The sequence below is a fragment of the Lates calcarifer genome, linkage group LG12, assembly GCF_001640805.2.
Source record: "Lates calcarifer isolate ASB-BC8 linkage group LG12, TLL_Latcal_v3, whole genome shotgun sequence".
NCBI classification, from domain to species: Eukaryota; Metazoa; Chordata; class Actinopteri; family Centropomidae; genus Lates; species Lates calcarifer.
The window spans coordinates 23,434,813-23,458,766 of record NC_066844.1 but is presented as its reverse complement, the minus strand read 5'-3'; the positions used below and the strand labels follow the sequence as shown (position 1 = coordinate 23,458,766).

Below are 23,954 nucleotides of genomic sequence, written 5' to 3'. Positions count from 1 at the left end.
CATTACACACTGCACAAACTGTAGCACAGAAAGTCTCAGACTGGCTTTTTTTCCTCTCTCTCTGTAGATGCGATAGCAGAGGAAGAACCAGCTCCATGTGCGATCTCAGGGCATGGGCGCCAATGCCCCATGAACGGCACCGAGTGCAGGGAAGGCTGGCAAGGTCCCAACGGTGGCATCACCAACTTTGACAACTTCCTGTTTGCCATGCTGACAGTGTTTCAGTGCATCACCATGGAGGGCTGGACTGACGTGCTGTACTGGGTGAGTTCCTCGCAGTTCAGTAACCTGCGACTGTCACGCGCCTTCGGCCTTAAATGTCTGTTCAGATCAGACGCGCAACCGTAATGTGACTGACATTCTGATGATGAAGCTGCTGATAATTTCCCGAGGCAGCTCTTATCACTCTGATATGATTGATTGACTAAATGATTGAATGCATTCAACAACTCATCTAACAACATGGTGCTGTCCTCGCACTCAGTACTCCTGCAGAATCTCTATTTTTCTACTGTTTAACTTGAGTTCTGTTCTTGTTTTCTGGCAGTTTCTGGCTTTAACAGCTTATTTCACTCTTTTCTTTCTCTTCATTCCTCCTTTCTTCCCCTCTTCTCCTTCCTCTGTTGGCTTGTTCCTCCAGATGAATGACGCTATGGGCTTTGAGCTTCCATGGGTGTACTTTGTCAGTCTTGTGATTTTCGGCTCCTTTTTCGTCCTTAACCTGGTTTTGGGTGTGTTGAGCGGGTAAGCACTCTCCTCTCTTTACACACAGAGACCTCCTGCCTGGTTTCAGGCCTGAGGTTCTCTGTTCTTATGTGTGTTTTCTGTCTGTTAACCGGCTACCTTTGGCTCCTGTAGGTCAATGACGCCATCGGATGGGAGACACCTTGGATTTATTTTGTTAGCCTGATCATTCTGGGATCCTTTTTCGTGTTAAACCTTGTGTTAGGTGTGCTAAGTGGGTAAGAGGCGACCTGTGTGCGAAGCGTGTATGCTGTGGGTTGCTGTGCACCTGGTACTGCTTGCTCTGTTTGGGAAGTAGTGTTAGCTTATTAATGAATATGTTTTATGCCAAAATTCTTGGAAAGTACATGATCCTGACACTCTTTATACAAACATTTCCGGATATTAAACAAGTAACTGGCTATTCTGTGTTAGGATCTCAAGATGGATGTACATTCTTTCTTAGGCACTCTTCCCTGACCTCTGTTGGCATCAAACTTATCACATCCTTTCCACGGCAACTGCAAAGTGAGCGTTTCCTCCCCCACTCCATCCCCACCACCAACCCACCCAACCTCCTGAGAGAGAAATTAATCTTATTCCTCGCCCTTCACTCCCTCTGCGCTACTAAGCTTTCTCAAACCCCAGTTTGCTTTCCCAGCTCTGTTGAGTGGGGGTGGGGTATTACAGTAGAATTAACTCTGGATGGTTGACCAGCCAGCAAAACCTGGTTGTTAAAAAAAAAAAAGCCAACAAGGTTAACGTAATCATCGACTCAGGCACTCTTGCAGTTCAGTCAGCTGTTTGAATTTGGCACGGTCTATTATCTGGATCAACTTTGTAAAGGCAGTCCCAAAAATGCTGCTTTGCTACCTTCTTACCATCAGGACTCTTTGGTTTCATGTCAGTTGAATCTCATATATCATAAGCACATGTAATAACAACATCCCATCATGCACTGCGTATACATTATTTACCTCCTGTCCACCGAACGCTTACGTACAGCAGTTTCCGCAGTAGTTGTTTTATATAATCTATGAATTCAGATTCTGTGCAAATGTTGCATGTCTCTTGAAACCATCTGTCTACCTAAATTGCCTTTTCTGTATGATTAAGATGCTCGCCTGAAGGATACTACTGTACTGTTGGGCTCTAAATATAGCACTGTGTTGTCTTTCAAAGGTGTACATCTCCCTCCAGTGGCTAGGGTTCAGAAAAACACACAGGACATTGAAAGGCTTTGATTGAAGTGTGCGAATATGTAGAACACAATATGGATGAGAATATGCACAAAATATTTCTTTAGGATTTTTCATTCAGTGTGGTGAAAAATGTCCTTTTAGAGATTATTTGGTAGAGGAGGGAAGACTTGTTTATTTCTACTTTGTTGTTTGCTGTGGAAGTGTGTGCTCTTTGCATGTGTTTTTTTGGTCATTTATGCACTCCTGTGTATTTGTATGTGTTTTGCGTGTTTTGTCTGTGTGTGCCTCCGCAAATCCCAGAGAGTTCTCCAAGGAGAGAGAAAAGGCCAAAGCTCGCGGCGACTTCCAGAAGCTGCGTGAGAAGCAGCAGCTGGAGGAGGATCTGAAGGGTTACCTGGACTGGATCACTCAGGCCGAGGACATCGACCCCGACAACGAGGACGAGGCCGATGAGGAGAGCAAGCGCAACCGTAAGCATCTTCTCCCACTCCCTCCTGTAGGTGTGGTTAAGAGTAATACAAGAACCCTACAATGCAGAAAACTGATTAAACTGTTCATTCTGTTCCACTGTTTCATCCAGCAGTGTCTATAATTGTTGGCTTGAGAGGGTCGTGATTTTTACAACTATAATTAGGCCTATTTTGTATAATCAGGAAATATAGTTTTTGCTCCAGAAATTGTAATATTTGGAGGTTTGTAAAAAAAACACACACAGCAGGTTTAAGCTAAATGCTAATTCCCTCTCGAGAGGAGAAATATTTAAATATTTAAACAAAGTTTAAAACAGAATCACTGCCTCTCCTTGAATTCCAGTTTCCATTTGGGTGCAATGTGCTCTATTTTTCTTATTGCCCCAGAAAACTGGTCAGTCATGTTGAGACACATCAGTCAGCACAGATAGAGAGAGCATTAATTAGGAAAAAAAAGAGCCAAGACATTAATCTAAATCTACCCTATAGCATCAGTAAATTCTAATGCAATTAATGCAAAATTACCAACAATATTTGTGCCACAGTCTGTGATACTCCACACAGATATAGTACGTTCATGCACACATATAGACAGAGGTATGCATTAACAGGGAGATAATCTTTCCCTTGAGGCATCCAGTAGTAACATATGGAAGGTGTTTGAAGTAGAGACTACAGACTCCACCCTCAATGTATGTCACTGATAGATGTGGAGCACGCTGAGTACCGCTGGAGTTTATCTGAGAAGGGAAAAAAAAGAAGAAAAAAACATATTACTTGAGCAGTAGAAAAACTCTTAATCCAAATCCTCTTTATATAAGCAGCACACATGATGCAGAACAGAGAAACTGCAGCTGCTTCACCTTATATGTTGAGCATAGGATCTGTTTCTTGCACTCTGCTCGTTATAGTCTCCCCTCATTTTAATGTACTCTGTTCATTTACTGTTGCCTCTCCCATCTGTCTTTCCCTCTAAGTATACCTCATGTACTGTATAAAGTCAGGAGTTTGCTTTCTAATTTACAGTGGCGACATTACAGCAAAGATTTACCACAAAGTGAAAATTTCCCAGGCAAAGGTTCTGTGTTACGAGGAGGCAGGTCCATGCTGCTTTTCTTCAACATCCATCCTGGCTTTTGGTGTCTGTCTCCGATACATGAGCCCCTGCTAACATGTTAACATGCAAATGCGTTAATTTGCAATGTAACATGTCAGTACAGGGCCTTGTCACCTGCAGGCGTTTCCTGTGACTAACAGCTCTCCATGTTGTTCTTCTGCCCTCCTCAGTGTCTGCAGCCCCTGTGGCTCCTGCTGCGCTTGTCATTGTTGGATATTGATATTTTGAATACTGTTGTTGTCCTGTGGTGCTTGTCTGCTCTGACCCATTTTGATAGCAGCCCATTCTCGCCCTCCCCCTCCCCATGTCCCTCTGCTGTGCCGTTGTGTCTGAATGCATGGGCTTGCATGCATTACACATGAAGGGGTGACTCTGGCTGACCTCACTGAGAAGAAGAAAGGAAGGTTTGGGTGGTTCAGCCAGTCGTCCGACACTCATGGTAAATCCTGTGGTTTCCCTCCAGTGTTTTCTAGCTATTATGTGTGTGAGTGTGCTTTCTTACATAGATGTGTGAATGAATATGCACATTTGACTCTCAAATTGACCCCATGCAGAAAAAAATGTCACTCAAAATAATTAGACCAAACTCTCAAGAAGGTTATTTTTTACAAAGTTTCACAAAATTTTTACTAATAAAGTGTCATGGGCCATATTTGCTGATAACTACCATACTGCTAAAAAGAACACATCAGGTTCACTTAGTATCATCACTGTGTTCTTCACAAATACATTATTAAATTTAAAGATGACCAGCAATCGCCAAAAAAATCCAGTTGAAGCATCCTAAATGACTGTTGAATGAGTCTGTGAGTGTGTGTAATACCTCATCACTGTGTGCTTTACTACTGTGTTTAACCCTCGTGTTTGAGCATCACAGCCTTTCAGTTTTTGTTTACTCCTTTTTTTCCCTCCTGTTATCCTGTTTTTTAAGGTCCACTGGCTCTAAATGAAAAAGCCTATCTTGTCTCCATTAAGGGAGTGAAATATGGAGCAGTAATACAGCTGCGTTTGATAGCAGGCACGCCCTGTTTCCTTTCCATGTCCCATTTCAAAAGCTGGGGCTCAGTATGAATATAGGAAACAGGGCTAAACCCAGATCACTACACCAGCAGTCAGCACTATTTTCAGAGCTGAGAGCTGTCCGACCACTCAGGAATCAAAGCCAACACATCTACATAAGCTAAGCAGCAGCAGCAGCAGCGCACACACACACACACACACACACACCATACTCCCCTCATACGAGTTAAAGCACTGAGACGTTTCACACAGTTAATCATCATCTGTCTGCGCAGGCAGTCTTTCCAAGGCGCTGGCAGTACCTTTGAGTGTAGCATTTCAGAGACAGCTTTAAGAGATCTGTCCTCCTCACCCTGCTCCTTTCTTCCCTCTGCTCCTCATTGTCTGCATCAGTCAGCCCTGGTAGAACAGCTGTCCACTCGCCTGTCCCATGTCAGCTCCCTTTCAGCCCCTTGGTAAATGATACTGATGATGACAGTGATGCACAGCCACAGTGCTTAGCGCCTTCCTTTCTGTGAGGTAGTTTTGTAGTTGCACTGTGGCCTTGGAGAAACAAATAAAAAGTTTCACTATCAAACAATTGTGATGCACTTGAGTGTAGATTTTGCACAATATGTTCTTTTGTGTATCTTTTTTTTCTTCTTTTTGGAGAATTTCCTGACAGAATTGCCTGGCAGCAGTCTCCATTTTCTTTCTTTGTGCACTTTTTCCCCCTGGGATGCACTGCACTGTGTCTCTCTGAAGAATCTTGTGCTACTGCAAAGTGCATATGATTATTTTTTTCCACTCTTTTAAGTGTCTGCTTTATTTTGCTGCTGCAGCGAGCGTTCCAGCCAGCGAAACAGAATCCGTGAACACAGAGAATCAAAACGGGGAGGATGAAAAGACACCATGCTGCGGACCTCTGTGGTGAGAACGTACAGCGCTTTGCACAACAAACCTTTCTCAGAAACAGGACCACTGTCATTACATTAAATTACTGTTCATCAGATGGCTGTCCTGTCTCACATCACAGGCAAAACATTTATTAAAGCACACACCTTACAGTACATGTTCAGTCTTCCTAACATAATGCTGCTGACTTTTGCACACGTTTTTTTAATGTTGTCATCCATGAATAATCTTCACCAACAAACAACCTGCATTTGTTAAAACTTTGACGATTTCCTCTTCCTTCCAGTCAAAAAATTTCGAAGTCAAAGTTCAGGTCAGTATATTTGTAGGTCTGTGTCTGTGCATGATGCATATACAGTAGGTGTTACTCTAAGTTTGTGCCTGCATTAGATTATACAGATTTTTATTTGTAAGTGCTTGGCTTTCATTTTCCTGTATTTTTAATGAGACTTTACCGGGGATGATAAATCAACAGCTTTTATAAAGTCAGCATGTACCACATGGTATTTTTAGAGAATAACCTTACGCAGTATTTTTCAGCTCATTTACTGTACAGTATGACTTGCAAAAAATATATTGATGCAGTTCCCTCGTGGCCCTTCCCCCTTAGTTCACCGCATTCTTATTACTAATAGAAGCGAACCCTAGTGATTTCCTTTAAAAAAAAAAAAAACACTGAGGCGATGTATTTAGTCTATTGTTTGGGCATTATCACCAGAGCCTGTATTCTTCTAAATCACTTTATGAAGTCATAATGCCACTATCACTTTCTCCCCTCACAGTCGGCGCTGGCGCCGCTGGAACAGGTTTTGCCGCAGGAAGTGCCGGTTGGCTGTCAAATCGGTGCCTTTCTATTGGCTGGTCATCATCCTGGTGTTCCTCAACACCCTCACCATATCATCAGAGCATTATAACCAGCCGCTGTGGCTGACACAAGTGCAGGGTATGAACAACACGGCAGTGCTCATGAAAGTCTTAATTCCACAACAACAATTTGCATCCATTTTTCTTATTATTGCCATTTTATTAGTTCATTTTCCATGCTTCCATGTTAAATTAAATGAAAATATAACACTTTTCAACATGGATATACATAGCAAAACAAATATAAACACGCTGTAGACCCTTTCGTCATTCATTTATGTATTTTTAATCTTCTTCTTTTTTCTCTGGTTTTCAGATGTGGCCAACAAGGTGCTGTTAGCCCTGTTCACATGTGAAATGTTGGTGAAGATGTACAGTCTGGGGCTTCAGGCTTATTTCGTTTCACTGTTCAACCGCTTTGACTGCTTCGTGGTATGCGGAGGAATCACTGAAACCATTCTGGTCGAATTGGAAATCATGTCTCCCCTCGGTATCTCCGTGTTCCGCTGTGTCCGCCTGCTGAGGATCTTCAAGGTCACGCGGTAAGGCCATCATGCTGAGTTTTTGTGCGTGTTGTATTGTGTAAATGTGGTGTTCAGTTAATCACCTGTCTCTCCTCTTCTCTCTTGCCCGACCTTTCTTTGTAGTCACTGGCAATCTCTGAGTAACCTGGTGGCATCCTTGCTTAACTCCATGAAGTCCATCGCTTCCCTGCTGCTGCTGCTCTTCCTCTTCATCATCATCTTCTCCCTGCTGGGCATGCAGGTGTTCGGAGGAAAGTTCAACTTTGACGAAACGCAGACCAAGAGGAGCACCTTTGACAATTTTCCCCAAGCTCTCCTCACTGTGTTTCAGGTATTTACGTTCTGAAATACAGTTTAGGTTAAGACATAACTGTACACAGCGGTCACACCCATCTGAAGGCAAACACTCAAACATCCAGCATTTGCCCATTGCTGCACTGAAAATGTAGATAAAATGGGGAAAAAAAGCTGATGTAAGAATGTTGGCACAGACTGTTGAAGGCTAAGGAGGAGAGAAGTAAATCAGACAAGCAGATATATAGTATCGGCATATGTATGTTCACTGATCTGTAACAAAAAACTGCAGCACAGAAATTCAAAATTTGGTTCAAAGTAATGTAGAAACAGTGTCACCATTGCATAGATTGGCCACCAGAGAGCAGTAACAAGTTGAATTTTCAACTGTAAAATGTCACATTTAGTAACTTGGTTACAGTTAACTAATCAAATGGATCTGTCAAGAGATTGTTGTGCATGTTATGTATTTATGTGGTTTTAATTTTGTGTAAAAAGTATTTTATAATGTCCTTAGGTGTTTCTTTGGGACACTCAGTGCCTCCATCTTATCCTATCAACTGTTCTGTAATGATTTTAGTTTTGTTCAAATTTAGGTTTGTGTATATAAATGTTTACTGTGGTGATTTTAGATCCTGACTGGTGAAGACTGGAATGCTGTTATGTACGATGGGATCATGGCGTACGGAGGTCCTTCCTCTTCCGGAATGATCGTGTGCTTTTACTTCATCATCCTCTTCATCTGTGGAAACTGTATCCTCTCTCACTCACACTAACACACCTGACACTAAGTCATAATCTTTTGATGAGGTGCTGTTTACTAATTTGTTGCTAGTATTGTTCCCGGTATAAATTACATTACTAATCTTGTTTCTTTTGTTGCAACTAATGGTGTAGTCATACGCAAGAGAGTTGTTCTTTACTGAACCCTTTGCTCAGATATCCTGCTGAATGTCTTCTTGGCTATCGCTGTGGACAACTTGGCAGATGCAGAGTCTCTCAACACAGACGAAGGAGACAAAAAAGGGTGACTGCTTGATCTCCTGCCGAGTCTTTGTGCGGCAAATCTAATGTTAGATTCAAATGCTCAGATGTCTATCATTCATAAAAATACCTCTGCTTATTACAGGGACAAAAAGGATGACGAAAAAGATGAGAAGGTATCCCTAATTTCTGAATCACTGAATCATAATGTAACGTATTTATATAGTTTGAAATGTTTTGCACGCTGACACAGATTTCACACTCTCTGCTTGACTATAAGGATGAGGAGGAGGACAATGATGACACAGCAGCGGAGGAAGAGGATCCAGAAGTACCATCGGGGCCTCGGCCGGCCATCTCTGAGCTGGTAAAGAAGGAGAAGATCACTCCTATCCCAGAGGGAAGTGCCTTCTTCATCTTCAGCAGCACAAACCCGTAAGACATGCACACATCACATGTACACAAACGAGTAGTGTCTCACATCGCACTGAGGTTTCTCTTTCTGCGCTGTGTTTCCTCTGTCCTCCAGGGTGCGCGTGTTTTGCCACAGACTCATCAATCATCACATCTTCACCAACCTCATCCTGGTGTTCATCATGCTCAGCTCTGTCTCACTCGCTGCTGAGGATCCAATACGAAACTTCTCAGCTCGCAATATTGTAAGTTTACAAACCTTCCACAGACATTTAATATGGTTTCTAACAGACTGTGTAGCAAAGAAACATGGGTGAAATTGTATTATAGATAAATCACTTTTCTGGTAATAATGCTTAGTTAAATATTTGATATGCAGTTTTGTCATAAATCTTTGGTTCTTTACTGATGGTTTTGTATGTTTTAGCTGATTTAATTAAACTTGCATTCTTTACATTACTGCTACCCAGTGATGTAGGTTCATATACTGAATTCTTACCATCATGTCTGTGTTTTAGTGGCAGTTAAATTAAAGATGATTTGATGGGTAAGACAAAGGCAGCTACATGAGGTCATACAAAGGTCATATTGTACATGTTATAAAAAGCAAAGCAATACACAAAGATGCAGTTTACTAAGTTATTTCTATAGGATGTAATCAGGTTACTGGTATGAAAAAGATATTGATCTTTTGTGCTTATAAGTTTCAACTCTTCCAATCTGCCCTCAAATCAAAGAGTCTGTCATTTTCCTCTGAGAGGCCACAGCTGCACTTTTTCTTCAGTGCAGCAGTGCACAGAGAGGGCAAAAGAGAAAGAGTGAACAAATGATTGAAGGAGAGAGAGAGAGAGAGAGAAAATGCAGGCAGCTTATTTTCCGTGTACAACATCTATGTCATCTATCCTGTCTTTAACAAAACATCTCACAAAGATTACTGGCTATTATTTTTCCAGAACATACATTCAGTTTAATTGTCAGGACAAAGGTGGTTCTCGTCAGGACACCAAGACAAATAGTAAAAAATATAGTCAGTCTATATTTAAAGGTGACATCTGGTCACCCTGTTCCCACTGTTCTGTTCCTACATTCTTGATTTAAGGCTGAGGTAGTAGGCAGCAACCTTTTAAATCTGAGAAACTACCAAATCCTCATTATCCCTTTGACAGTATAGTTTGTCTCTTGGAATTGTTTTTCTTATGATGAAGCTTATGAATCGCAATGCTTTTAGGGGCTGACTCACACATCAGACAAGTCAGTGTGTCCTTAAATGCACCATAAAGGAGAGTTTTTTTAAACAAATGGTGGCTGCATGAACTCACTGAAGATCCAACACTTTACATAAAATTAAGGCAATTAATTAATCACAGAGATGAATGCCTACATTATCTCAGGCTCGTGTCAAGTGTCACCTGACTGTACTGACTGAGATATGGTACTGTACACTTTGGTTGGCAGAAATGTGAAGAACATGCTGTTTATATTTTATGAGCTAAAACAGACAAAAACACCAGTATAGTCCTGTATATAAACCCTGAGGCAGTTATATTTGTGTTTCACTTAAAATGCATTGTAATGATTTTAAACCATTATGATCACTATGGTCACATTCATTCACGACCTACTGAATTCTGCATAAAAACTGACCAAGGAGCAGTGAATTAACTTTTTGCAAGTAATTAAAATGTACTGTGTGCTGTTTACTCTAACAAACCTTTTCCAGATAATGCTACAAATGATTTTTTTTTTCATTCATCTTGTTTTCATATAATGTATGAAGCTGCACAATGAACTGTCTTTGTTAAACATCTACGTTGCTTTTTGCAGATACTTGGTTACTTTGACTATGCTTTCACGGCTATCTTTACTGTTGAGATCGTTTTGAAGGTAAATGCCCTGTGTCCCCTGTCCGTGCTGTGACTAACCACACCCCAATAACACTCCAAACGTCTCGTTGCCTTCCAGGTCCTAGGCTATGCAGATTATGTCTTCACTAGTATGTTTACATTTGAGATCATATTGAAGGTAACCCCTTAAATGACAACGAGAGCCTTGCTGCATTCTCTCCTTGTGTGTCACCTGCCACTCAGTACAACCTGGCTTGTTTGTTTCCTTTCTCTTATTTACTTTTTTCTTCATGGCACCTCTTTTAAAAAAAATAGCAACAAAAAACTAATATTGGAGTTGTTACTTTGCACACACTAACACAAACACACGATTTGTTCAAATTACACTAATCAAAGAACTCCTGTTGGGGGAAGGAAACATCACATCTACATTACATTATTCTCACATGGGTGTCACGTCATTCGGGCAGTCATCACTGAAATGATTTTCATGACGCAGATGCATAAAACATGATGCAACCCCTTGGTGCGATGCAACAAAAATTTAACGGGCTGTTCAGACATTGTTCAGGCATTGGCTGAAGTTGAGTTTGAGGTCATCTTCAGGGAGGGCTGTTCAGAAACGTAAAGTCAACTCCAGTCAAAGCTAACGCCATGCCTCTCGTACTGACTGCTCTTCAGATTACCCATAAAAGAGGGGGCAAAACCAACCATGTTCCTGCCGAGCATGGTTCAGTCTGCTTTCCCTGACTGAGTGTATAGAAATGTGGAGTTGCGTCTGCAGCCGTTTGGGTAAAAAAAAAAAAAGAAAGAAAGAAAGAAAGAAAAGTCGACAGCCATTTGACTTTTAATATGTCGACTGCTCTTAGTTAGCACTCCTCTCTCCGTCTCTCTGCAGGGCTCCACATTTACATGCACTCGGAAAATTAATCCTTTACTTTTATTATTTGAAGAAGAGTTATTTTGGCTGGTTTTTCTTCTCTGCCTGCTGAACTCTGAAGTTTTTAATTGGGAGCTGCTTCCCCTTATTCTGAACTATTAAAGAACATAATGGAATGTGCTTTAAGATGACGGTCCACATGAATGTGACAGTAAGGCCATTTCTACTTTCCAATCACTATAACTAGAGCTCTTGCAGGTAGTAAATATCCCTGACATCATGGCAACAAAATGCATGTTTTATTGCCTCATCCCATAGTAGATTGTGAAATGAATGACTTACTACTACATTCATGTAGTTAAGGGCCGTGGGGGTGGCGATGGTAGATTTAGCCTCCCGTTTCACTGCCTCCGAGCTCGCCACCCCGAATCAGAGTGATCTACAAGAGTGTGGAGACGTGTGAGCGTGTGCGTTTGACTGCAAGGTAGAGAGTGTTGGGAATAAGTTTCTCCTACTGAATATGTTTGTACTGTACGTGTGTCTTTGTCCTCTGAGGTGTGGAGCATAACTCTGTGTGTGTGTGTATATGTGTGTGTCTAGTGTTTGGTAGATGAAATGTGTGTGTTTTCTCTCTCATTTGCTCCTCTAATTTCCTCTGTCCTCTCCTCAGATGACAACCTATGGGGCTTTTCTGCATAAAGGAGCATTCTGTAGGAATTACTTCAACCTCCTTGACCTGTTGGTGGTGGGAGTTTCCCTTGTCTCATTCGGCATTCAGTGAGTACAAACGCAGACACATTTGCCGCCTGACTGCTGTACGAACAGCAAAGAGAGAACACACTTTTCAACCAAATAGCTCCAGGAGCTATGGAGGAACAAAACTCAGAAACAGTAGGAACTAAATGTTCCCTTGGAGCAAATGTTTGTTGTTCCTACGCCTCTAAAAAACCTTGAAGAAAAAGCAAACTTCTCTGATCAGAGATTAAAAAACACACAGAATTTGAGATGCAGTGTTCACACAACGAAACTCTGTCTCCATGGTAGATGAGCTGCTGAGTGTTTTTACTTATTTACTAAGTTATTTCAGCTCCATTCATGAATTTGACTTGACTTGAATAAAACCTTTAAGAAGCTGTAGCAGCCACAAGGTTTGAGTTTGACCAGCCGTCGACAGTCAGCCCTGCAAACTCAGCCCAATAGTTCCAGATATGTTTTTGGAAACTACGGCAGCGAGTGGGAGTTAAATTTAGTCCCTGGTTCCTCCAGTTGAAACACAAGTTCCTGAGTTCCAGAAATTGTTCCTGGGCCCTTTCAGTTTGTCTACCCCTTCTTTTTTAGATGACCTTACACTCATGTCTTTTCATTGTTCAGGTCCTCTGCCATCTCTGTGGTGAAGATTCTTAGGGTCCTTCGTGTTCTTCGGCCCCTCAGGGCCATCAACAGAGCTAAAGGCCTGAAGGTGCAGCTTCTTCACAAACTCATCCTGCAGCTCGTCCACACGAATAACCACAATCTTACATTTTGTTGCATTCCTAATGAACAGATATCTATAATAGTTATTATCTCTGTGTCTTGCAGCACGTGGTGCAGTGTGTGTTCGTGGCCATCAGAACCATCGGTAACATCATGATCGTCACCACACTGCTTCAGTTCATGTTCGCCTGTATAGGAGTGCAGCTATTTAAGGTCAGCAGCACTGAGACTGAATGAAATCAGTACTGCACATGAAGTGAGAGATACTGAGGTAATAGTTTTAAATATTAAGCATCAGAAGGAAAATGTTTTGTTTTCCTCCACAGGGAAAGTTCTATCGCTGCACAGATGAAGCCAAGTCCAGCCCAGAGGAGTGCAAGTTAGTTTAACTTGTCTCAATCCCGTACAGCAAATTCCCTCACTTACAATCCTATTCCATTTTAACTTCAATGCAACATATTGTTTTCTCATAGGGGTACCTACATCCTGTATAAGGATGGAGATGTGAACCAGCCAACCATCCACAAACGACTGTGGCACAACAGCGACTTCAACTTTGACAACGTCCTCATGGCTATGATGGCTCTGTTCACTGTGTCCACTTTTGAAGGCTGGCCTGCGTAAGTTTCAAACTTTTTACTCCCCATGTCAAAGCTTTGAGGCGGTGGACAAGAACAAGACAGATCTCAGTATTATCACCAAAAGGTTTCATTTGGGAGAGATAGATATTATTATTATTATTATTATTAGATATAGATAGATTATCTGTGTTTAGAAGAAGTGTCTCCCATGTGGCTGCATCACACGCTCTCTCCTTGTTTTCCTCTCATCTCAGGTTACTGTACAAGGCCATTGACTCCAACAGGGAGAACCTTGGCCCCATCTACAACTACCGCGTGGAGATTTCCATCTTCTTCATCATCTACATCATCATCATTGCTTTCTTCATGATGAACATCTTCGTAGGTTTTGTGATCGTCACATTTCAGGAACAAGGAGAGAAAGAGTACAAAAACTGTGAACTTGACAAGAACCAGGTCAGCAGTCAGCAAGTTCACAACAAGTGGATGTGTGGTTTCAGTGTGTTTGTGTGTGCGTTAGGTCAAAAACTAAAGAGAGCATAAGGAGAACTTGAAATATACTGATATAATGCACTATATTGAGCACTGAAAATAATTTAGAGTATCAAGTTTGTTCTTAACTCAACATTAAAACCAGTTTTGTGTCTGTCTGTGCAGCGTCAGTGTGTGGAGTATGCTCTCAAAGCTCGTCCGCTGAGGAGGTACATTCCTAAGAACCCATACCAGTACAAGTTCTGGTATGTGGTGAACTCCACTGGGTTTGAGTACATCATGTTTGTGCTCATCATGCTCAACACACTCTGCCTGGCTGTACAGGTAAGAAGCCAAGATTCATCCCTGTAAACAACCAGCTCTGTCAACTAAGTCAGTTTCCTAAAAACAGTCCTGAATAAGTCCTGTTAAAACATCTGCTGTAAAGTTCAAAACCATTAATGTGAGTCTATTGTAATGTATAAAACATTAGTCCAGATGATATAGGTTAAAAGTATTTTCATTAGTACTGATGCATCAGTCTTTAATAGTTATTTTGCTAACAGTATCTTAATGCCATGTTTGTACATACTGAACAGCCATAAATCCATTAGCATTTCCTGCAACACTATAGGTAGAATTTAATTTTTTTACTTTGGTGCCCCCCAGTGGTAATCTCAAAACAGACACAGTTCTTTAAAATGCACTGGCAAGCAAATTAAAAAAAAACCTTCCTTTTCATTTGTTTTATCTATTCCTATCTCTTTCCTTTATCTCCTCTCTGTAGCACTATGGCCAGTCAGCGACATTTAACTACGTAATGGACATCCTCAATATGGTCTTCACTGCTGTCTTCACTGTGGAAATGGTTCTCAAACTCATCGCTTTCAAACCCAGGGTGAGTCGCCCTGCAAATGTCTTCAAACTTGGCCACCACCTACTGATTTGTCTGTTAAATTTGAAGTCACAGCCAGCAGCTGGCTAGCTTAGCTTAGCATAAAGAGTGGAAATGGGGAGAGGGATAGGGTTGTCCAACGTTCAAAAAAATGTGCCTGTTTAAGTCGTGAGTCTTCTAGGTACTAAAGGTGGCTATTGTGACCTTTAGACAGAGCCAGTTGTTTCCCCCCTGCTCAGTCTTTATGCTATGCTAAGCTAACTGGCTGCATCTTCATATTTAACCAACTAGTATGAGAGCACTAGTGATCTTCTCACCTAACTCTTAACAAGATCGTAAAAATACATATTCCCCAAAATGTCAAACCATTCCTTTAAAGGAGCAGCATATGTGAACATGTGAAAATTCAGTCAGTGAGTGAATATTATTTTTCACTCTCCCCTCGACCGTGCCGCCTGACCAACAGCTCTTTGTTGCGAAGAAGGACAGGATGCTAGTAAGAGACAGAGTGTGGGGTGCAGTGTTGACTTGTTTTTTTTTTTTCTTTTAACTAAAATAGCTCACACCGTTTGTCAAGTACTTGGCAGCAGTGACTTTGCATGTAATATTAGTATTAACATCAGTTTGGTGTGCATTGAGTACTCAGCCACAATCTGCATAAATCACTGCACCATAATCATGAGCCCTCCAGTTGAAGTGGCCAGCAGGGGGTTCCTGTATGTTTTAAATTACCAGCTTAAGTGGATTTAGATTTCAGTGTAAGGGTAAAGACTTTTTGTTTTTGCTGACCCTACATCCAACTCGCCCACCGCTCACTCCGCCTCACTCAGGGCTATTTTGGGGATGCCTGGAACGTGTTCGACGCCCTGGTTGTGATTGGCAGCATAGTAGACATTGTTCTCAGTGAAATCGATGTAAGTAAGCTCAGCTACAACTAGCCTCACTGCTCTCTGACCTCTCTCTGTTCGGCCCACCTCTGAGCAGGCTCCCATGGCAGAGCTCTTATTTCTGCTTTTATATCTGATTCCTCTTAATACTTTATCTCTTTTTCTCTCTCTCTTGTTGTCCTCCCCTGACCCTGCCATTTCATTAAAAACTCTGCCACCTTTTTCTTTCTTCTCTTCCGCGATCATCTGTTTCCCTCTCTTTCTCCTTATGGTCTCTCTCTTTCATTACCATTCTTTACCCTTGCGTGTTGTGTTGTGCATTAACAGCACTATTTCGCCGATGCTTGGAACACATTTGATGCCTTAATTGTTGTTGGTAGCGTCGTCGATATCGCTATCACTGAAGTTAATGTAAGTATTACTTTTTCTGCTTTCCCAGTTGAACTGAAGCCTTATAGGAAAGCTACATGACAGTCGTCAGTATTATTTGTTTTGAGAATTTTGTCATCTAGTTTTCTGGGTTTTTTTTTTTGAAGAATCTTAGAGCCTTTAAGAAGTGAAAGTATGTGGTGCTTTACAAACACAAACAGGAAAAAATAGGGGATAAAAATTATAAGCAAAATTTTGTCTTACAGAAATCTTCTTTGTGACCTCTCCAGTTTGCTCAGTTGTAGCCTACACTTCAAAATGCTATCTGCTAGACTAAGAGCATGCTAAAAGTTTGTTACTTGTGGAAAGGCACTCACTGTTGTTAAAGTGTCATTGGCTTTTTCTGTAAAGCTTCAGTTCAACTTTATGTCCTGTTGTTATTGATGCTACATCTACACCTGACAAATATAAAAGTCTTGTCTTGCTGGAATTTTTGCTTCTGCTAAATGTTTTATTGTCAGTGTGTTGCAGTACTGTTTGTTACAGACATGACAAAATGTCTGGTGAACGTGCTGATCGTTAACCCTTGGACATGTGAAAATGTGTCAAAAACTGGAGTTTCTCACATTTCTGACGACTGTTATTTGGTTCAGAGCAGGATGATATATGATGTGGTTTTCTAATTCTTACTCTTGTTCACTTTGTTTCCATAGAAACTTGTAGAGGCAAGTATGGCAATGAACGAAAATGTTGTTTGTGTGTAACCTGTTGTTTATAACAACTTTATCTTCGGGACCCCTTTACAGTGCGATGGATTAAAAAGTAAATTAGTCATCTAATGTTTTATCGACTTGGGCAAAAGTAGATATTTCTAATTTTCCAGTACAGTAACATATAGATTTCATTATAATTGAAAACTTAGTTTAGAGTCAATTGCTTCGACAATCCATGTCAAGGCTCGATAAAGTAGCGGATGACTACCTCTAACCTAACCAACTACAAAAATACTCCTCTTTTTATAGCTTGGCTCTGCAAAAAAAAAAAAAAAAACTGCTTGGAACAAAAGTGGGAAAGATTGTCAGATTTGTCCAAGACACAAACAAACAGCAGGAACGCTGAGAGACCAAATTTCGAGTTTCTAGGGAATAGGCAGTGACGATGGTGCTTGTTATAGGTGCAGTGTCCCAAAGACTCACAGCTCGGCCTGCCCCTCCTCCTCCCCCTCCTCCCGAGTGCTCTCGTGTCTGAGCTGCAGTGCTGTTTTTCTGGAGTTATATTTCATGTTTTCAGTGTTTTCTCAGTTTGTGTTCCAAAATGTGTGTCTGCATGAGTGTATAAACAAGCACTAACTTTGTTTAAAACATATGATGGTGGTGTGTTTTAGGTTATTTATTGTTATGCATGTGTGTTTTTTAACGTGTGTATAGTATGTACTTTTAGGTGTGCTATACTGTACGTGCGAGTGTTTGTGTCGGTATGTGTGTTGTGAATGTTGGGGACATGATGTTGATTTCACAAGAGCTTTCAAACTGGTTCTTGTGAGGCACCTTTCATCTATGTACCATTTACATTTAATTTACATTTGTGGTTTGCGTTGCATGTGGTTGTTACTGTTTGTGTCATACAACAAACTGACAAGACCAGATATTACACCGTACCATTCCATCAGTGTAATAGCTGATCTACATTGGGTTTGCTTTTTTTTAATTTAGTGGTCTTTGCTACTTGCTTGCTGTAATCCATTTCAGCCATGAGTTGTGTGATCGTTTAGTTTTATCACCTGGCTGCAGTGACCTCTCCAAATGCATGCTGGGAAGTGTCAACCATTCACCTTATCCCCTAACATTCTTTCCATGTCCCGCCTCTCACAGATGGCGCTTGGCCACCCACTCCATTCCCCTCCGGTCAGTTGTTTCCATAGAGCCTTGTGAAGTTTGACCTTTCTCTCTTGCCATACCCCTCAATCTTTACCTCCAGACAGAATGGCCCTGGAGCTCAGAGCTTGGAAATGTCCACCCTACACAACATTAAGGACTATTTTAATATAGAATCCGCGAAGCTCAATCTCTCTGTGAAACCTGGCTAAAAGTTGAGATTTTAAAAAAGTATTATTAATTTTCCTTAATGTTGTGTAGGCCATATGTGCATCGATATCGAGGAAAACAGATCAAGACATGTAGTGTCCTGGATATAAACTAGAGAATTAAAACTTCAATTAGGCTGCAGTTTCACTCCTAAAATTAAAGAAAAAGTCTAAGCATCCTTTCACCATACAGTTCTCAGGTAAGATTCTGCGACCCAACAAAATCATCAGTAGATGCTAAAGATGTTAAATCAGTCCTGATCTTTGAACATTTATGCTAATGGTGGTTTAATGCAGCTGAGTTTGAGGTTCTTTGATGATCTTGTGTTTGTGTCTCTGTGAGTGATTGTCTCTGTGTTTTGTTCTGTCTTCCTGTAGTGAGCTCTTAAAGCTCAGAATGGAGCTCATGTGTAGCGCAGGTGTGTAGACTCCAGTCAGGTGCATGAACACTCCTACAGTAACTCTCTCCTCTCTCCCTCTATACACCTCTCGGCCTGTACTCTCTCTTTCTCTCTTCCCAGTTCAGTATGACTCAATCTCTCTGGTTTTCTTTTCTGTTCCAGTATTGGTCTCTCTCTCTGTGGTTTCCTCCTCCTCCCTCTCTCTGTCTGTCTCTCTCTCTCTCCCCTTCCTGTTGTTCATTCACCACTTTCTGCACCGGACTGTGAGAGCGCCCTGCTATGGCAGTTTTGTTGCAGGGCACTACTGACATGCATGAGTTGCTGCATTGCTGCATTGAGTCCACCAGTGGCTCCTCATCAACCAAAATGTCTTGCGTGTGCGTGCAGTGCCCCCCACCCCCACCCCCTCCACCCAGCAACGTGGCAATGCCGAACGCATGCTCCATCAATGCTGTGGCCAGGATTACCTAAAGAACCTCCTCAAGCTAATTCTACATTTTTTATCATTTCTGCTCATTCTGCACCCCATGGGACGGTTTGTGAAGTAATGTGCTGAGGGATTTGAATGAAGCCATATCTGTCTGGAGTATCTCTTTGTTTTCAGCGCTCAGCCTTCTGATATTACTCTTTTCAATGTTGAGTTAAGCTCTTTCTTTCAAAATCACATGATCATTATGCAGGTTCAATGCAACCACCACCACTATGAGTGATGTTTCTATTTTATTTTGCACCACTGGACTTTCTGTGTACAAATGCTCGCCTAAGACTGCGGTTATAATTTCCTTTAAATGACATGGATTGCAAAGAAAACCTGTGTGTGAGGGTGGGTGTGGATTTGTATGAGCGATTGTGCAGATAAAATTATTTTATTATGTTTATATCTCCTTTTTTTGTCAGCAAGCATTTTCATTTCTGCCACTTAAAATTATTGTTTTCAAAACAGTTGGTTTAAATCATTACAACCCAGAGCAGAGTGAGCGTCTGACATGTACTCTAGTCCTTTTGATGGGCACTATTAATGATGCAATATGCGCACAATGTATGATTTTCCTCCAGTCAAGTCATATGTTGATGTGTATTTGTCTGAATCTCAAGCCTTTACGATGAGTTACAGCAAGAGTTGATAGCAGGTGGTGCTTTAATCATGAATTCATAACATTTGTTATGTCGGTCAGTTAACTTCTCATTAACATTGTCTAAAGCTCGTCAGACTAGACATCACAACCATAAAATCCATTTAATCCCATCAGTAAAGACCATTACACCAGGGGAGTGATAAAGTTGTGTGCCAGTCCTACGTGTTGCTATTTGTATTTAAGTAATTCCATGTTGTCTGTCAGTCTGACATGCACTTGTCCCACGTAGGAATGTTAAGCTGTAAACCCGTTGTGTGGCAGTCCTTTAAAGTGTTAAGATAAAGCTTTATGTCTGTCATTATATTCAGTGTAAGTGGACAGTGATATATGTACAGTAGGGTGTCAATAAATGTCTGTCTTTGTCATAATTAAACAACAAGACAGTTTTGTCCTGTCAGTGACCAGAGTAGTGATTTCGTTCTGTCTACGTCTTGACTGACGTGTGCTGGCATTGTGTGATAAAAACTTTTCAAATGTGATGTTTTTACGTGTTTGGCCCGATGTGTGTGAGACCCTACAGGCTTCTGTACAAGTCATTAATACAGGTCTTTGATTTTAAAGCCAACGGAGACTCCTCAGGTGGATGAGCTGGGGGTAAGATGCTCCGCCCCACCCCCTCAACTCCCCAACCCCTTCTGTCAGGGCCATGCCATGTTTAGATTTGCATTTCTTTGTTTGGTACTTTTCTGTTGTCTTCTACGCATCCTATGAACTATCGCTTATTTCAGTTGTATTTACGTTCTCATGATAAGGTTTCCATTCTTTGTTTTTGTTTTTTTCCTCACTTTTGTTCTGTTTGTTTTATTTGCATATATTCTCAAAAAAAAAATCTTGCTTTTCATTTTCCTAAATGTTTGGAGTTTTTTCCAAGGAGAGTGTGTCACTCAAACGTGACGCTGTGTGTCCCGTTAGGTGGGAACGGTTTTTGCGGGCCGCTCCTCACGTTTGTACTGTTGACACCGCTACATGGTCTCTGCCACCATTCTTGCGTAGGGTAGTGACCCATGGATGACCCCCCCTGGGATCAGGTCACCCAGCTCTGACCTGTGAACCTCCTGACCGACCCGTTCGGGTTGGTCCCACTGTGACTCCGCATGCAGTGACTCTGGACTGAGGGTGCCATGCTTGTGCAGATGTGTCCTGTCAAGTATGGCAAGGTTTTCTCCAGCATGCTTGCCTCCTTGCTTCCTCCCCTGTAGGTCTGTACAGTGACAGGGCTCCTGACGGTGCTTTGGATGCCAACTAACAGACACATATCAGCTGCAGCTACACTGCTTGAGAGAAGGTGTTTAATTCAATACAAATCTGCGCACAATAACTGCACCATGAAAATCTATTGTACAGTATGCTGCCACCAAAACTAGGTTCACTTTAGTGTTTTTTGATGACATAAAGACGCAGTGCTGCTTTCTCAGCCCATATGTATCTGGTACTGAGGTCTCAGTTCGGACCTCATCATCCACTGAAGCACAGCCAGGTTCTCTGTGTTCTCCTCATATGTTGTTGCTCCACTCTCCTTTGACTCTGGACTGTGTCTCCACAGAACACAGAGGACAGCGCTCGCATCTCCATCACCTTCTTTCGTCTGTTTCGAGTCATGCGGCTGGTAAAGCTCCTCAGCAGAGGGGAAGGCATTCGCACCCTGCTTTGGACTTTCATCAAATCCTTCCAGGTGAGATGCAACACAACTGTCTGATCAGTGACCAAGGGAGATATTAAAGCCGCTTCTGTTAAACTTTCTTTCCTCTTGTTTCCCCAAAGGCTCTGCCGTATGTTGCTCTTCTGATCGCCATGCTGTTCTTCATCTACGCCGTCATTGGCATGCAGGTTGGTAACTGAATGTGACAGAGAATGTTTTTCTGCTCTGATATCCAACTTTATAAGGTTGCAGTTGTGCTTACGCAGGTAATATATTTACTTCAGGTGTTTGGAAAGATCGCAATGGTGGATGGCACACACATCAACAGAAACAACAACTTCCAGACCTTCCCTCAGGCCGTGCTCCTTCTCTTCAGGTGCGTAGGGGTCATGTCCTGATACAGTGTGCGTTTAATTTAATGGATCTGTATTATCAAGGGATTTATTTGTGTCTGATCGTCCCCAAGGTGTGCCACTGGAGAGGCGTGGCAGGAGATCATGTTGGCCTGTATGCCCGGGAAACTGTGTGACCCAGAGTCCGACTACAACCCTGGGGAGGAGATGACATGTGGCAGTGGATTTGCAATAGTTTACTTCATCACCTTCTACATGCTCTGCGCCTTCTTGGTATGCTATAATTAAACTATGATATGCTTATTTCTTTCTTATTAACTGTACATAACTTTGAAACACACCGTGGGTATCTGGTGGTTTTAGCAGATATCATACACACTTAGCCACAGTTTCTCTCACCTTTAGAGGTACATGAAAAGGCACCACGATATTCAATCAGACATTCAGATTTTTTTTTTTTGTCTATCTACAGATTATCAATTTGTTTGTGGCTGTCATCATGGACAACTTTGACTATCTTACACGTGATTGGTCCATTCTTGGTCCTCACCACCTTGACGAATTCAAGAGAATTTGGTCAGAGTACGACCCAGAGGCCAAGTATGTTCATTATCCCCTGTATCTGAGAATATTTCATATTCTTGTTCCTGTACAGTCAGCTGTTGATTAACGTCTTAAATGTGTTACTTTCTCTCATGCAGAGGCAGAATTAAGCACCTGGATGTTGTAACGCTTCTCCGTCGTATTCAGCCTCCACTCGGCTTTGGCAAACTGTGCCCTCACAGAGTGGCTTGCAAGGTCTCTCCTCCACTCTTCTATTATCTCATTAACAAAGGTCACACAGACATGCTGATGATTTATCTGGCCTGTTCTATCATGTTAAAGTCCTCTTTTTGCTCTCTTCTTTCAGAGGCTGGTAGCCATGAACATGCCTCTGAACAGTGACGGCACAGTCATGTTTAATGCCACTCTGTTTGCGCTGGTGCGAACAGCCCTGAAGATCAAAACAGAAGGTATGAGCCAAATATAAATCGCATTACATTGTACTTCTTCCTAACAATGCGTCAGACGCTCTGCTGATGCCTTTACTGAGTGTCTGTTTCCTGTAATTATGGGGTGGCGTGGTTTTAAAATGGCTGTGAACTGGAGTGCTACTTTCTCAGGGACACTTGTCTCCCTGTGGTGCAGGTAATCTAGAGCAGGCCAACGAAGAGCTGCGGGCTGTCATCAAGAAAATCTGGAAGAGAACCAGCATGAAGCTGCTGGATCAAGTGGTGCCTCCTGCTGGTGGTTAGTGGAATCAGCCTGTGTCTGTCAATGAAATCACATGCACCTCCTAGTCCTTCTGTTGTAGTTTAACACACCCAAAAACAAGCTAAAGCAGCCTGCACAGAATCACATACACACACACCATATGTTGCCCACATGTTGTTTGTATAAAATTACAGGATGCTCCAAACTGCTCTTTCGTAACTATGTCCTTAGATAAAAAGTCACTCATCCACACACACATACACACACTCAGTTTCTCACACACAAGCTGTATCATGCTGTTTCTGCTCTGCTCATGTTCTCCTGGTTGCCCCCTCAGCAGTGTGTTTTTTTATCCATGTGTGTGTTTGATCCACACTCCTCCCTCCTGCCCTGGATGCTGATGGAGGCCACTGACTGTCTGCTGGGCTTTGGGCTTGCATGGCCTTGTAGACCACTGTGCAAGTGCATGTTCTGTCTTTCTCACTAATATTTCTCTGTCTCTTTCCTTCTTTATCTGTCTCCTCTCTCTTTCACTTCATTCTCTCGTCTCTCTCTCTGTTGTCTTAATCTCTGTCCTTTTCTCACCGCTTGAGCTTCCACAGCTTATTCTCCTCACACTTTAATATCTCTGTATCCAAAACTCTGAAACACTTCAGAATATTCTGAAGCAGTTCTGTTTTAGGGTGGTGGCATGGAACTAGTGTTGCCTCTCTTCTCCGATCTCTGTCCCCAGCGTGCTTGTTCAAAGTGACTCAGACCCCTGCTTCAGAATGATTCTCACGCACTCTTGCACACTCTTTTAAGAAAAAGTACATATAATGGGGCCAAATATACATGCAAGAACATGCCTATACACAGTCTCAAGTATAGCATTCATTGACTAGCACACATCATATAAGGAAAAAGGCATACATGAGCACAAACGGGTAAATTTACACAAACATAATGACATGTATGACGCATAGATCTGCTTGCTTGCATGTGCTAAAATAGCAAAGTAAGGTCATTCTTGTACACAGTTTTCAATAAACACCTCCTCCCTGCATCCCAACAATAAACAAATACTTTACATTTGAGCAGATAAGTCAAAATTAAATTTTAACAATGTAATTGTACCTGTTAAAAGTTACATATTACCTAAAGGTTGAACAATTGCTTTATCTTGCAGCATTTATGTCACTG

The 23,954-nt window shown here is 41.8% G+C and overlaps 1 protein-coding gene across 1 annotated transcript in view; it reads left to right on the top strand.

The window, feature by feature from the left end:
* The window catches only part of cacna1da (calcium channel, voltage-dependent, L type, alpha 1D subunit, a), a 55,297-nt gene that overhangs the window by 21,619 nt on the left and 9,724 nt on the right, over nt 1-23,954 (top strand). Inside the window, exons 6-36 of the mRNA XM_051074416.1 lie at nt 68-264; nt 641-744; nt 2,226-2,395; nt 5,354-5,441; nt 5,713-5,739; nt 6,209-6,369; nt 6,607-6,832; nt 6,938-7,145; nt 7,741-7,861; nt 8,048-8,135; nt 8,238-8,268; nt 8,373-8,527; nt 8,622-8,751; nt 10,331-10,390; nt 11,901-12,007; nt 12,602-12,689; nt 12,809-12,916; nt 13,030-13,082; nt 13,177-13,323; nt 13,539-13,740; nt 13,942-14,100; nt 14,543-14,653; nt 15,481-15,564; nt 21,070-21,198; nt 21,288-21,353; nt 21,450-21,541; nt 21,632-21,791; nt 21,991-22,118; nt 22,220-22,316; nt 22,429-22,531; nt 22,707-22,808. Of these exons, the coding sequence (XP_050930373.1) occupies nt 68-264; nt 641-744; nt 2,226-2,395; nt 5,354-5,441; nt 5,713-5,739; nt 6,209-6,369; nt 6,607-6,832; nt 6,938-7,145; nt 7,741-7,861; nt 8,048-8,135; nt 8,238-8,268; nt 8,373-8,527; nt 8,622-8,751; nt 10,331-10,390; nt 11,901-12,007; nt 12,602-12,689; nt 12,809-12,916; nt 13,030-13,082; nt 13,177-13,323; nt 13,539-13,740; nt 13,942-14,100; nt 14,543-14,653; nt 15,481-15,564; nt 21,070-21,198; nt 21,288-21,353; nt 21,450-21,541; nt 21,632-21,791; nt 21,991-22,118; nt 22,220-22,316; nt 22,429-22,531; nt 22,707-22,808 (3,702 nt within the window). The remainder of the gene's footprint in view (nt 1-67; nt 265-640; nt 745-2,225; nt 2,396-5,353; nt 5,442-5,712; nt 5,740-6,208; nt 6,370-6,606; nt 6,833-6,937; nt 7,146-7,740; nt 7,862-8,047; nt 8,136-8,237; nt 8,269-8,372; nt 8,528-8,621; nt 8,752-10,330; nt 10,391-11,900; nt 12,008-12,601; nt 12,690-12,808; nt 12,917-13,029; nt 13,083-13,176; nt 13,324-13,538; nt 13,741-13,941; nt 14,101-14,542; nt 14,654-15,480; nt 15,565-21,069; nt 21,199-21,287; nt 21,354-21,449; nt 21,542-21,631; nt 21,792-21,990; nt 22,119-22,219; nt 22,317-22,428; nt 22,532-22,706; nt 22,809-23,954) is intronic.